Source organism: Sorex araneus, chromosome 1 (genome assembly GCF_027595985.1).
Source record: "Sorex araneus isolate mSorAra2 chromosome 1, mSorAra2.pri, whole genome shotgun sequence".
In the NCBI taxonomy this organism is placed as follows: Eukaryota; Metazoa; Chordata; class Mammalia; order Eulipotyphla; family Soricidae; genus Sorex; species Sorex araneus.
Genome location: NC_073302.1, coordinates 423,710,484 through 423,725,746, shown reverse-complemented (window position 1 = coordinate 423,725,746; position 15,263 = coordinate 423,710,484). Strand labels below are relative to the sequence as shown.

At 36.3% G+C, this 15,263-nt stretch overlaps 1 protein-coding gene across 2 annotated transcripts in view; it reads left to right on the top strand.

Moving 5' to 3' along the window:
• POT1 (protection of telomeres 1) overlaps positions 1 to 15,263 on the top strand; it is a 72,252-nt gene that overhangs the window by 25,586 nt on the left and 31,403 nt on the right. For both annotated transcript variants that reach the window (XM_004608295.3, XM_055123654.1), the window contains 3 exons: positions 4,485 to 4,615; positions 7,131 to 7,421; positions 13,227 to 13,382. In XM_004608295.3, the coding sequence (XP_004608352.3) occupies positions 4,485 to 4,615; positions 7,131 to 7,421; positions 13,227 to 13,382 (578 nt within the window). The remainder of the gene's footprint in view (positions 1 to 4,484; positions 4,616 to 7,130; positions 7,422 to 13,226; positions 13,383 to 15,263) is intronic.

Below are 15,263 nucleotides of genomic sequence, written 5' to 3'. Positions count from 1 at the left end.
ACATTATTTATAGGAAACTAAACATTTTATTTGCTTACCAAGATGGGAGGGAGGGAGACAGACCCTGGCAATACTAATACTTTGATTTGAAATTCTCAATTCCAAGTCAAAAAAGTCTAAGTCAATGTAAATAAAAAATGTAAACTAACAAATTTTAAAAAAAAAAGAAAAAAGTGATGTGTGTTTTTGAAAGGGGATTTAATAGTGGCATTTTTAAAAGTTAAAGAACTAGTTTATTACTTTGGCAACAGCTTAAATATAAAGTTTTACTGAAGCCTTAAGTAATTAAAACCAATTCTTTATTAGTAGTTTAAATATTATTTGTTTTAGGGATTATGATTTTTTTTTAACTTTAGAGCAAATATACTGATACTGCTATGTTTTTCAGCTGCCCTTACCTTCACTGTCAATGGTAAAAATCAGGGATATAGAATACTAGATTACTTTCTAGCCTATAACTTTGCTCTGAAGAACGATAAAGATGCAGCAATCTAAATAAAAACTAGCTTTCTATTTCTTTCATTGACGATCAGAATAATGACATGATTAGATACGTAGCTATCATTTTAACAAGTACTAACATGGCAGACTGTTAAAGTAAGTTATTAGAATGGCCCAAATACGACATTCTAAATTGTCCTTAATTTCACAAGTTTTATTTTTCCTTCAATTTGAAGTAAGTGAAATACGAAACTTGGGGAAAAGTGAATAGCTTTTTAAATTTTATGTAGTTATCAGAATGGTTAATCACATACTTATTCAGTAGAATTCACTCCTTGGGCCATTCTAATGACTTTAACAATCTGCCATATTAGTATTTGTTAAAATGATAGCTACATATCTAATCATGTCATGATTCTTATACACATTGAAAGAAACAGAAAGCTAGTTTTCATCTAGATTGCTGCATTTTTATTGTTCTTCAGAACAAATAATTAGAGGATTTTTAACGACACTGGCTTCTTGATTATGGATTTTGTTTTCTTTTACAAAGCATACATACTAAAATAAAAAATAATGCATATATAAATGGTGTTTAGTTTCAAATTCCTCATTATAGACTCTACATCTTAAGGTGTAGTTATGATAATTTTAATTTTTTGTAGTTTTGTAATTAACCACAAAGAAAAACAAAAGACAGAATCTCAAGCAGTAAATTTCCAATTCTTGCGGAGGCAATAGCTGCTGAAGAAAATGTCCAGACAACAAAACCTCTGATCTTTAATAGGTGTCTTCCTTATCAAGTGAGGATTTAAGCTATCCAACTTTCTCATTGTAACATCTTTTAAAATAACTTCCATATCTGATCCAGATAAGCCTTTAGCAAAGCATTTTCAGTGGGAGAAACAGCAGGCCTGTGAAACATTTTGGGAAAAAAAAGGGCAAAGTTTTGCATACTCTATCCTGCTCTTGAGATTCACAATGCATATTTCACATCACCTCTCAAAAATTTTGATAAAGCAGTTTAACTATTTCTTATAAAAATTTCCTGAAATTAATTTTCTGTGGAGCCCCTTTGACCAAAGCTCTTACTTCATATGCCTAAGTGTCGGAATTAACTTTAGTAGACCTCTCCTTTCAAGAAATTCATCATAAACATTTGAATTTATAGCCTCACTTGTTGATAACTATGAACAGAGAAGATGGGAGAATAAATAATAAGTGGAACTTGTTGCTGTTAAAGTACAGAATGCTAACCAGAACAAAGACTTTCAGGATTGTTCAGTGCTAAAGGAAATTACTAAGGGGATTGAAGTCCTGGAGGGATTTAATTTAACTCTGGACGCCTGGTCATTCATTCGCTGTAGTTAGTATCTACCCTTACGTAATATCCACTTTATTCCCCACCACTGTACAGAAACATTGAATTAAGTCTTGCATGCCTACAAATTCTCATTTATCACTATATATATGTGTGTGTGTATATATATATACATATATATAAAATATATATATGTATGCAGTATCAAAAGTATTCCAGCTTTCAATGAAACACTTGCTTTAAGCGAATGAAATCTAAGGAACAGGGACTTAGGCTGTGATATTCTGGAAATGCAGTAGGTGGAGTGCTTTATGAAAGAGGCACTCTATTCATCTGCATGAGATCACTTAGATGTAACACATGAATGAGATTTATGCAATGTCTGCCACAGAAATCTATGCACGTACATGTAGAGCCATCTTATTCACACACACACACACACACACATGCACACACAAACACACTCATATCCTTTACATACCTTTTGTCATGCTTTCTCATAATGGTAAGGTTAAGAAGAGAAAGAGCCTGCCGAAAAGACTGCATGGCTTTTCTGAGGGTTGAGGGCACGTATGTGAGGGGTCTCTGAGCACTGGTTATGTGTGTGTAAGCTAAGGCAGCTAGCCTGGAGCTCAGAAAGCTACTCTGCCTTATTTCTGCTTGAGAAAGATGAGTCTCTGCACAAATGCACTAGTGGTTTGTCCTATAAATAGCCACAGTCACTGGCCCTGCATGGCTCTTAGAGGGAAAAGAACAATAAAACAATTTTCAAAAAATCAGAAACACAGGCTGCACATGCCTGCAGCTGTCAGCATGGGTAAATTAAATTTAATAGGTATGCTGGCCTGAAACCCACATTGCCAAATCCACAGGTCACTGCCTTGTCCATAGAACTTCATTGATATTGATTAGGCACCTGTCTGTGACCAGCACTGGGGTAGGCATGGAGGAAAAGGTGACTAATCCTTAGTAAAAAACTAATAGAAGGGAGGAAAATAAAATTTAAAAAACCCTAAATAGAAAAAAATTGCAAACGTGTGCTCAGAAGGGTGCAATGATGTGTGTGTGTGTGTTTGTGTGTGTGTGTGTGTGTTTCACAAGTGTGTGTGTTCGCAGGCTCTCGGGGTGGCTCTCTTGCGCGCGCTGCTTGTGTTCAGTGCTCTCAAGCTGCTGTGTATGCACCGGATTGGGATGGCTCCTCCTTTGTGGTCCGCTTCTGTGTGTGCTGCGCTGCTCTCTTCTGTCTGTCTCTCTATATGTCTCTGTCTCTGTAGTCTCTCCTCTGGTCTCTTCCAACCTCTTTTTGTCTCTGCTTCTGTGTCTTCTCTCGCGTCTGTGTCTTCTTTCCTCTTCTGTGTCTTCTCCTCTGTGTCTTCTCTCTTACTTCTCTTACAGTCTTAGTTTATATAGCAGTCACATAGGGTGGTGACACAAAGGTGGGTTGAACATTAACAAATCAAGAAAGAGGGGTAAGACCACTCCTCCAGGAGATTAACAAAATCTCATCTAAAGAGATTATTCCAGATTACTAGGAGATCTGCTCAAGGGTGTCTCGCTTTATTCCTTCCTCAGCTAGTAATCTGCTTAAATAGTTATAGTAAATTTACTTCTAATATTGCTAGCAATGTCATTCTGCATGAGCACAGTAAGAGATATATCAGACATAAAGTTTGGTTCTTCCTGAGGACATTTCACTATATATTCCAGACCACAGTCCTCAGGCCAGGTTAGTCTTCCTAATCCCATCAGTGTTCTAGTCTCGTCGTTACTTTTGGATCATGACAGCATTTGTCTATTACCATGTTCTCAACTTATAGTTGAGTATTGTGGCACTTTGGCCTGGCCCATTTTGATGCCAGGGTAGTTCGCAGTTTGCCCTGGATCCATTCTGTCCCTTGTCAAGACCCCTGCTTTTGGGGTACTAGGAACTAAGGGCAACTGAGTTGAGAAAGCAGATGCCCAGGAGTAAATATTATTGGAGTCAGTCAACTACCAAGTTACAAAGCATAATATTAACTGTCTTCCTGTGTCTATACAGAAAAGGCTATTGCTTTAAGGTAAACTAAGTTCCCTGCGGCAAGGCTGAAAGGACAAACCAAATGTTATCCTACATCATAGTGTCTATCTAGGGGATAAAAAAGGACAACTGGGCTGGAGCAATAGCACAGCGAACAGGGTGTTTGCCTTGCACGCGGCCGACCCAGCTTCAATTCCCAGCATCCCATATGGTCCCCTGAGCACCGCCAGGTGTAATTCCTGAGTGCAGAGCCAGGAGTAACCCCTGAGCATCACTGGGTGTGCCGCCCCCCCCCCCAAAAAAAAAAAAGGATAACCACTTTTAAAGGATCTCTGTGCTGTGTGTTGCTCCTATCACATATGCTGTAAATATCTTAATTTTCTATTTGCACTCTGGTTTTAATTATGCTTATTTTTAAATCTATGTTGTATTTTAAAAGGCTTATCTGCTTTACGGTTTTAAACATGAAATTTAATAAAACATATCTTCCTCTTTATACTAAGATTTTAGCACCTCTAGAAAAGAATTAGCATGGTGGCATTGCTATTTGAAAGTCAAAGAAGATGTCTCTTACGGTCCTGTTCCTGGATGACTCAATTCAGTGGAGGAATAAAGCTTATATGGTGTCTAGAACTCAACATTTATTTTCTTATTTTCTTGACTGTTTTAAATATTAAAACTAGGGTAAATATTTTTCTTTTACAGATTATTGCTCAGTTATAACAATTGTGGACCAGACAAAAGTAAAGTTAACCTGCCTGCTCTTCAGTGGGAATTACGAATCCCTTCCAATAGTTTATAAAAATGGAGATATTGTTCGCTTTCACAGGCTAAAGGTATAATTCACATTTTTGAACATATATTTCTTTGAAGTGAGCTCTTTGTTGTTCACTGAAGCTATTTAGTACTGACTATGATTTTTTCATTAGACTATGGCATCAAACATATCAAGAGATAAGAGAAAATATAAATAACATCAAACATTAGGATAACTTATTTTTAGATATTGCTTAATTTTAAAACAAAATTATCTACTCCACTTTTATAGAAATTTATTTCATGCCAGTATCCAGGCTAGTGGAATTCTGTCTTTTAAATATGAGATGGATGCTTTCAAAGTTTTCCATGTCGAGATTATTAACAAGTACTTTTTTTTAAAAAAGCCATAACACTTGTCTTACAAGTGGTTTACCTGGGTTTAATCACTGACATTCCCTATGAATCCCCAACAAGCCTGCCCGGAGTGAACCCGGAGTGCAGAGCCAGGATGAAGCCCTACTGGGCACAGCTGGGTGTGGCTCCAAAACAAAACAAAATTTTTCATTAAGAAAAGTGTCTAATTTACATGAATAAATGCTCCTCATCACTAATCATCAGGGAGATGCAGATCAAAATAACAGTGAGATACCAGCTCACACCAGAGACTGGCCCACATCCAAACGAACAAAAGCAACCAGTGTTGGTGCGGATGTGGGGAGAAAGGGACCCTTCTACACTGCTGGTGGAAATGCTGACTGGTTCAGCCCTTTTGGAAAACAGTATGGACGCTTCTCAAAAAATTAGAAATTGAGCTCCTATTTGACCGAGCAATACCACTTCTGGGAATATATCCTGGAGATGCAAAAAAGTATAGTAAAAGTGACATGTGCACCTGTTATGTTCATTGCAGCACTGTTTACATTAGCCAGAATGTAAACAGAAAAAACCCGAGTGCCCGAGAACAGATGACTGGATAAAGAAACTTTGGTACATCTACATGATGGAATACTATGCAGCTGTTAGAAAAGATGAAATCATGAAATTTGCATATAGTTGGACCAACATGGAAAGTATCATGTTAAGTGAAATGAGTCAGAAAGAGAGGGACAGACATAGAAAGACATAGAAAGATTGCACTCATTTGTGGAATATAAAGTCACAGAATGGAACACTAACACCCAAGAATAGTAGAGATAAGTACCAGGAGGATTACTCCACAGCTTGGAAACTGGCCTCACATGCTGGGGGGAAAGGCAGCTAAGATAGAGAAGGGACCACTAAGCAAAGGGTGCTAGGTAGGCCTGCTAGGGATGGGAGTTATGGGCTGAAAATAAACTGTAGGCTGAACATGATGCCTACTTAATGCCTCTATAGCAAACCACAACACCCAAAAGGAGAGAGAGAGCAAAAGGGAATGCCCTGCCCCAGAGGCGAGGTGGGGTGGGGTGGGGTGGAGGGGACAGGGTGAGGGTGGTGGGAGGGATGCTGGGACCATTGATGGTGGAAAATGGCACTGATGGAGGAATGCGTACTCGATCATTTACTGGAATGCAAGTATGAAAGTTTGTAAGTCTGTAACTTTATCTCATGTTGATTCTCTAATACATTTTTTTTAAATGTCTAATTGGCAGAGTTTAATAGTTTTTGTTTGTTTGTTTACTTTTGTCTTCGCTTGATAGGTTTCCTTTATATTCCAGATGATTGAGGTCATCCAGTGTTTGTCTTTCTTTGTGTGACTTATTTTGCTTAATATGACACCATCTAGTTACAAATTAAGTGTAAAAAATTAAAATGAAAATTTACATCTTTTCATCTTTCTATAATAAATTTTATCACTTATACACAGTGTTACTTATTCAGTGCAAAATAAAATGCTACCAACCAAAATCTTGGTTGTTAAAAGTTTTTTTAAAAATTCAGTGATTGGGAAAATACACAACAGTTTAAAAAGTTATTTCCACATTTCCACTCTTGACTCAAAGATAAAGAAATGCCTTCTTAAAGAAACCTACTCTTGTAGAGTAAATTTAGCACCACTAATACGAAGGCAAAATAGTATAACCGAATGAAATTATATCACTGAAGAACTAATGCCCTCAGACTATTAGACTTTATGGATTTTAAAAGTCAGGTCCTTATAGCTTAAATCACTTAGCCACAACTTCACTTCATTCTTTCAGCCTCATATTTAAGTATTCTAATTTTTCTTAGTACATTCACAAACAACTTATCCTTTTACCTTTTGTTCATTATATATTATATCTTTATATTATATCTTGTACAATGTTAAGAAGTTGTAAAATCCAAGTTTTTGTGAAATCCAGTTTTAGAGAATTAAGAAATCTACCACTTAGGTCTCTTAAAATGAGCAATATATTTTATGCAGTATTGCTTGAAGATCTTCATATAGTCCAGTAAAATTTATAACTTTCTGTGCTAATTAAATGAAACATGTTAAAGAATTATACGCTTATTAACTCTTCTAACAAGATTTTAATGTCTTGTGATTTTTTTTTTTTTAATTCTGGGCTTTGCATCAGTTAGCTATCCTGCTTGATTGTGTTTTATTTTCTCTTTTACCCACTTCCTTAGATACAAATATATAAAAATGAGACTCAAGGCATCACCAGCTCTGGCTTTGCATCTCTGACTTTTGAGGGGACTTTGGGGGCTCCTATCATTCCCCGCACTTCAAGCAAGTATTTTAACTTCACTTCCGAGGATCGCAAAAAGGTGGAAGCCTTACGTGTTTGGGCGTCTACTAACATTTCACCTTCTTCGACATTAGTGAAATTGTGTGATGTTCAGCCCATGCAGTATTTTGACCTGACTTGTCAGCTCCTGGGCAAGGCAGAAGTGGATGGAGCTTCATTTCTTCTAAAGGTAGATTTAAGTCCCTGAAATTCTAAGTTAGCACAATCTACATAAAATGAAGAGCTTATACTAGTATTCTGATGGGATAGATTTTCATACTCTACTACATGAAAGGTTTAAAAATCTTAAGTGAGCATTTAAGAGAATGTTCTGTTGAAGTATCAATACAATATAATAGTGGATGTTTCAGGTATCCATCATTAAAAAAAAGAATATATAGTATGTATATGATATATACTATATTAATACTTAACCATTATAATGTGCATGGATATCCAAGCAATTCTACTTTTATCCTTTTTTCACTATTTCCAGAAAGAGTATTCTCACATATACATTTTATAGTAGTCTGTGCTATGTATCTTTCCTTATTTTAGTCATAATGTGATGGGAAATATATAATCTTTGCGTGCATATTTCTGTCTCCTTGTTAAGAGAGCCTTCTTATTCTTTGACTCGTTGATGTTCGGTTTCTTTCCTATCTCTTCTCACTGCATGTTGAGAGATGTTCATGATATGCTGTTAGTAATTTATATATTACATATTTATTCATATTTACAAATCAAGTATAAGCTTTATATAAGAAAATATATTTGATAATACATAGGTGATAATAGTCATATATATTCAAATTTATACATATATAAAGAAGTATCTGTAGCGATATTTATTATTTCTGGGAGCTAAAATGTTGACCTTTATTTATTTTTTTAATCACACACCAGGAATAAATTCTTAGAAACAAATGATACCAGGAATTATTCCTAATAAGATTTTATCATCCTGGAATATAGTATAGATATTTTCCACCTCAACCTGGGCCTTGTATTCATCATTTAGCAGTACTGTCATCTATTGGTATCTGTGATACACTTATCTTAATAATTCAGTAGACATTGTTAATGGTTTATATTCAAATCACAATTTAATAAATACCTATAGTATATATCTGGTAACATATACATTACTCTGCAGTTGTTTTTTAAACTTACTAAAGAGATTTTTTTTTTTAAATGCCATCCCCAAAAAAAGATCTCGGCTTTCTAGGGCTACCATAATAAATTACCACAAACTGGGTCGTTTGTCTCATATCTGGAGGCCCAAAGATCAAAATCAAGGCATGAGCATGGCATGCCCCCTCAGTCCTTCCCAGCCCTTGTTTGAGCTGCTTGCTGGTATTCTTTGGCTAGCCAGGTACCTACACCAGACCCCATTTGTTCTCTCTGTCTTCAAATGGTTCTTCTCTGGGAGTCCAGATTTTTCTCTTCTTTTAAGGGCCTCAATCAGATTCAGTTTTAGGGCACAACCTAACTTGAGTGTTAAATTCGGGCTCACCTAATTCCATATGACTTCATTTTAATTAATTCTTTATAAATACAGTCACTTTAAGAGATTCCAGGGAAACAGAAATTGTGACCGAGGACACTATCCAACTGCTTGGTTTTTTTTTTTTAATTCTATGACATTACATGTAAATGTTTTAGTTTGGATCATCTTGATACACTTAGGAGGTAAACTTAAACATTTAGTATCTTACATTTGCCATTTCACATTTATCTGTAAACACAACCTAGCTACATGTGAAAGCACATGTTTCTTAATAGCATAGTGTGTAGGAATTGTTTTATATTGTAGATGATTTAAAAAATATACCATTCAAATAAGTTCACAGTCTTGAACTTGAAGCTTGATTACTCTTATTTTTAAAAATAAAATAATTTTCTAAAAAAAGAGTGATATAGATATATTTCTGTATGGGAAATTTAAATACCAGAAAGTGTTATATGGAACTTTGGTTTTTGTTAAGCCACACACTTTTGGTGGGACTTGGGTCTGTATGGAGTACTTAGGGCTTAACCTGAATTGCTACATGCAAGGCAAAAGCCTTACCCAGTGTACTATCTTTCCCATTCCTGTATGCAACTCTTTTTTACTGGCAAATAGTAAAGTCAAAGTTTGAGTTAAATTGACTCATGATTGGTATTTGCATTCCCGGGGATTGAAGCCAGGATCTTACACATGCAAGGCAAGTGCCCTATTACTGAGATACATCACTGCCCCTTAGTGTATTGTCTAAACTTAAATCTAGTTTATATATATTTTTTAATTTTAATGAATTTAGTATGCAAAAATAGTTTTGATTCCAGATGGTAAATTCTCTCAAGCTGAATTAGACCAAAACAGATTAGTGTCTCCCCGAACTAGGGTACATAGATCAGATTCATTCATGAATATTGAAAACAATTCATCAACAACTATCAAACAATCCAGTTAAGTGAAAAGAATAAATATAATCCTACATTTATTTTCAGAATTCAGAAATGGTTTCATTTTAGGAAAATTATTGTCGTCTTCATGAGGGCATGTTTAGTGTTACCTGTTAAAAAAATAAGTTTATAAAAATGTTTTTAACAATAAAAGGTATTTCTCCTCCCTTACTTTCTTTAGTAAAGTAAAATGGTTTTATTAGAAAAATGTGGGCTGGAGCGATAGCACAGAGGTTAGACTTTTGCCTTTCACGCGGCCGACCCGAGTTCGATTCCTCTGCCCTTCTCGGAGAGCCCGGCAAGCTACCGAGAGTATCGAGCCCGCGTGGCAGAGCCTGGCAAGCTACTCGTGCATATTGGATATGCCAAAAACAGTAGTCTTTCAATGAGAGACATTACATCGAACAAATCGATGAGCAACGGGATGACAGAGTAGAAAAATGTAAAACAAGTCAGTGGGAGCATAGAGGTGCATATCTTGAGTCATGATGTGGATAGCAGAGAATATCAAGGTGGATATTCCCCCTTGATAAGCAAATCCTTGTCACAAGATTGTTGAAATTCAGGAATTTTTGACTCAGTGTTCGGCTGTTGCCCCTGGTTCAGCTGGAAAGCAGTGGGAGGTACCGTGTGGAGCTGGGGAGCTGAGGGCTGTTCCTTGGTCTACGGCATGTGAAGTTTGCACCCCAGTCCATTGTATTCTCTGTGGACTAACACATTTTTAATTGACTGTAATTCTGATATTTCTTGGAGAAGTTAAGTGATAAGACTAAAACAGGAAAATCTAAGTGGAACTTCTATTATGAAAGTATAATATTAAATCTTTAGTAGACTGATTACTAAAAACCTCCAGGGACCTCAAAAACAGTCTTTTATGTTTAATACAATACATAATCAGATAACTGACATGTTTAATTGACAAAGATTATTAAATGTTAATCATCTATTTGGAAAATTATTTGTCTATGTATATAATATACACATGCATAACAGATTAAGTTCTGATATGAAAATTTTAATTGACTTTTAAGCACTTAAAACTGCAGCAGAGAAGTAATTATAGCCACAGTCTACCCTCTGAAACTTCTCCCCAGAGACCCATAGACTCTGTAAAGCTGTCTTGAAGTCACAAAAAAAAAAGTATACTCAAAATGAAATAACAAATACCAAGTGGGAGAAACTGTTTGTGATACAGTGTTATTACAGTTCCCAGAGGAATTGTCCTGGTGCTTTGAATAATTTAGGGAACGGTGTGAAACACACTCATAATTGTTTATCTGAAACAGCAGTATCATCAGCATGATCCATTACTTCCTTGATAATCTGACTCTGGCAGACACCTTCTTTATAGAAATGTAGTGTTTTCTAAATGGAATAGTTACTCTTGACCGGCCAAGCTTCTGACATTTCCACGGCAGACATTGACAGCTCATAGCATATTAAACATCTTTTGTCATTCCCGTTTATACCCTTGTGTGCCCTAGTTTATCTCTTGGAAGTTTGTCCATGCACCCTACACATGCAGGCCAGCTCGTGTCTGAAGGATGAAGTAGGACCCTATTCATTGTGTTCATGCCCCCATCTTTTTCGGAATCTTCAAAAGTAGCTTGAGTTTAACTTTTTTTCCCACTAGTACCCATGACTTATCAGTTTATGTTCTTAGCCGCCAGTGTAAGCAAATATTCATTGTTTTTTTAAAAAAAATATTTTCTAAATTATAGCAGTGGGGGAGAAATCACTTGGAACCAGCCAGATGTTACGGGAGTTAAAATGCCTTCTTTTTAAAATAATTTTGGGCAAAGGGTCACATCTGATTATGCCCAGGGAGTACTCCTGGCGGTGCTCTGGGGGTTGTGTGAGGTGCCAGGGATTGAACCCAGGTCAGCTGCATGCATGGCAGACACCCTCTCTGCTGCACTGTCACTCCCGTCCCAGGAGTTAAAATGCTTTCTTGCATGTTGTTGACCCAGAATCCATTCCCCAGCACTGCACATGTGGTCCCCTGAGCACCACCAGGAGTGATTCCTGAGTGTAGCGCCAGGCTTACGCCCTGAGCACCACTGGGGGTGTGGCCCCGAGAAGCAGAAAATTAGAAGGATAAAAGCCAGCATATGTTCTTAAAAGCTAAGAATATGCACAGGAAAATTAGTAGGGAAATTTTTGAATCCCTTAACTGTAAGGGAAAAAATTCTTTCCCCTTGTACTTTTAAGTTCTCTGGCTGGCTTAATAATTAATTTGATATAAAGCTATTAAAAGAGAAGAAAGCAAAATTTATTTGGGGTCTGGAAGTGTTTTAGCAATGTGGGACTCAAAAGTGGCCAAAGTATGCGAACTTTTTAGTCAGGTATAACAATAAAAAGCTTAGGACTGGTAATATAATAAAGCTTGTGTGTTTTACTTTCTGGGCCCTAAACATTTTCTCTCTGGTGGAAAGGATGTGACAGGGAGGGGACTTTTTCTCAGGGGCAGTTTATCCTGCTCTCAGAGTACAAAAAATGCCAGAGAGTATCCTTCTTGCATTGGTCCTTTCTTCAGTAGCCTTAATTCTCAGTTGGGTTACCTTCCCTGAAGGCCCTCGTGATATGCAAAATGAGGATTACTAAATTATTTAAAATGCAATATGTTTGAAACACCCCAAACAGCAAAGGGGGTGTTTAATAAATTTCAGTATATATACTCAATATGTATATTATTTAATAAATATGTATTATTTAATAAATTTGAGTATATACATGAAGCCATTGAAAGTACTTTAAAGAATGAAGGCTCAGGGCTGGAGCAATAGCACAGCGGGTAGGGTGTTTGCCTTGCACGTGGCCGACCCGGGTTCGATTCCCAGCATCCCATATGATCCCCTGAGCACCGCCAGGGGTGATTCCTGAGTGCAGAGCCAGGAGTAACCCCTGTGTACCGCTGGGTGTGACCCAAAAAAAAAAAGCAAAAAAAAAAAAAAATGAAGGCTCTTGTTAACCCATGTTCCCTCTTGATATGCCATGTTTTCTTCCATTTTTCTGCTTATGCACATATAGCCCTTTTATATTCAGTGAGAACTCTCCATCATACCTAAAAGTTCAGCATAGGTTTGGGAATATATTACATTGTTGTATTTGGAGGTCCTAGCAGGGGAGTGCAGCTACACATATATCCTTCATGGAAGGCCGGTCCATCTCTATTCAGGGAAGACCGTCCTCTTTGACCAAGCGCACAGCTTCGGGAGGGACGATAGCACAGCAGGTAGGGCATCTGCCTTGCACACAGCGGACCTGGGTTCGATTCCTCTGTCCCTCTCGGAGAGCCCGGCAAGCTACCAAGAGTATCTCGCCCGCACGCCAGAGCCTGGCAAGCTACCCATGGTGTATTTGATATGCCAAAAACAGTAACAAGTCTCACAACGGAGATGTTACTGGTGCCTGTTTGAGCAAATCCATGAGCAACAGGATGACCATGACAGTGACAGTGACATTGTTGTTTTAACAGCAGGTAAAACTCCTTAAGTCTTCGCCATTTTACAAAAGATCATTACACTTTTCTCTCCTTTTGTGACAGGTTTGGGATGGCACAAGGACACCCTTCCCTTCTTGGAGAGTCTTAATACAAGACAATGCTCTTCATGGTGACGTAAATCAGATGCACCAGCTGCAGAATCTGACAGCAGACATTGTAGTCTACGATAACCATGTTCAAGTGGCAAAGTCTCTGAAGGTGATATTGCGCTACTTGTGCTGTTTTGTGTTTTTTGAAATGGGATAAACCTCACTTACAGATAATTTTCATGATGTTGAGATGTAAAATTTGTTTTTATACAATTTTAATTTGTAAACATGTATTTTAGATGATTAGAAAATCCAATAGATTGACTCAAACAACTATTTTAAATGAAATATATCTTCCATATTTTAAAACTACACAATTTTAGGGGGTAGGAGATAGAGCACGGTAGGCAGGCTACTTACCTTGCACGTGGCCAACCTGGGTTTGAACCCCAGCAACCTATATTGTTTCCTGAACCTGGCCGGGAATAGTTCCTAGTGTAGAGCCAGGAGTACGTCCTGAGCATTGTCAGGTATGGCCCAAAATCAAAAAGAAAGACATGAACAAAACTATACAATTTTACTATGAAATTATTGTGAAAGATTGTTTTGGTCTACTTAATGGATGTTTAAATATATGTAAATTTAACTGATAAGCTTTTAAGTTTATCAAAATCTAGTATGAATTTTTACCTATAAGAAAACTCTAGTCATTTCTAATATATATAATAATTTATGTCTGTGTTTTTATTGTGCAATTGCTAGAACACCCACTGATTTTGAAATAGATTTTTCAGTAAAAACATACTGTTGAGATATTACATTTAATCGTCTTTTAAGGATGTTTATTGTTTCTTAAATATCTTTTATTTGCAGTGCATAGTACTGTTAATAATGATAATACGAGGAACATTTATTAAGCACTCCTGATATATTTAGTATAGCTCTGTGGAGAAATTACTTCACCATTCATCCACATTTTACAACTGAGAAAACCTCATAAGCCCAAGGTTTCAGACTTAGTTGGGTGCGGCCAGCCTTTTACTCTGTGGTATTTGTTTCCAGTATTTGTTTACATTCTTCATAAAAACTATAAAGAAATGATTTTCCTTATTGCAAATAGCTTCCATCCTACCTTGAGGGAGTTCCACAGCCTGCTTATTGGAAGAAAACAGCAAAAGTGAACTCTTATTATTTAAAAACTGAATTTTAGTTGCCAGTTTTTTTTTTGTTTTTTGGAAGTAAGTGTTTTGTAGGAGGAGACATTTCAACTCATGTTATTTACTGAAGTCAGATTACAAAATTAGGTTAAAATCGGGATTCAGGAAGCCAGCATTTTCTTATTCTTTATGTGATTACATACATGTATATACCAACTTGTCAGAGAAAAATGAGTGTGTAATGTATATTTTGATGCGTTTCTAGTTCATATATAATTTTTCAACATGAATTATATTTAAATATAATGATTTTAAAACTTTATATTACATTTTAGATTCTTTTTACTTTTCAAATCTTTTTATATTTTTGTATACTGCTTCTATGTTCTTTCTGTTTCCCTTGCTTTTCCTGATTTCCTTATAATATAATTTCTCTATAGTACTCATTTTTTGGAGAAATGATGAAGTATATAATAATACCCACTGGTGAATGACAAAGCTGTGCAAACCCTTCTTTTCTGACTTTTTTTTTTTGATCTCTTTTGTGTGTTTTATATCACCCACTAGAGGGTGCTGTGAGCACACAAAATTAAGAAAATGTGACCACAATAATTTTCCTCTTAAGAGTTGCAGAACATCTTATTATTTGTCTGTCATGTAATAATTATTTTTCTGTGTGGTAATATAGAAATTTACTTTAATACACATTGGAATCACATCTTGGGGGACAATCAGAATACCATTTCATAAAAATTCAAGAACTCAGGGTTAGATGAAATAAAAATTAGCGCTTGATGTTTAACATTATTGCTGTACTAAAATACTTGGAATGCATTTGTTCTATAGGAAAGAGAGAAACATCCTTTTTATTTTTAAATAAATAGAACAGTTAA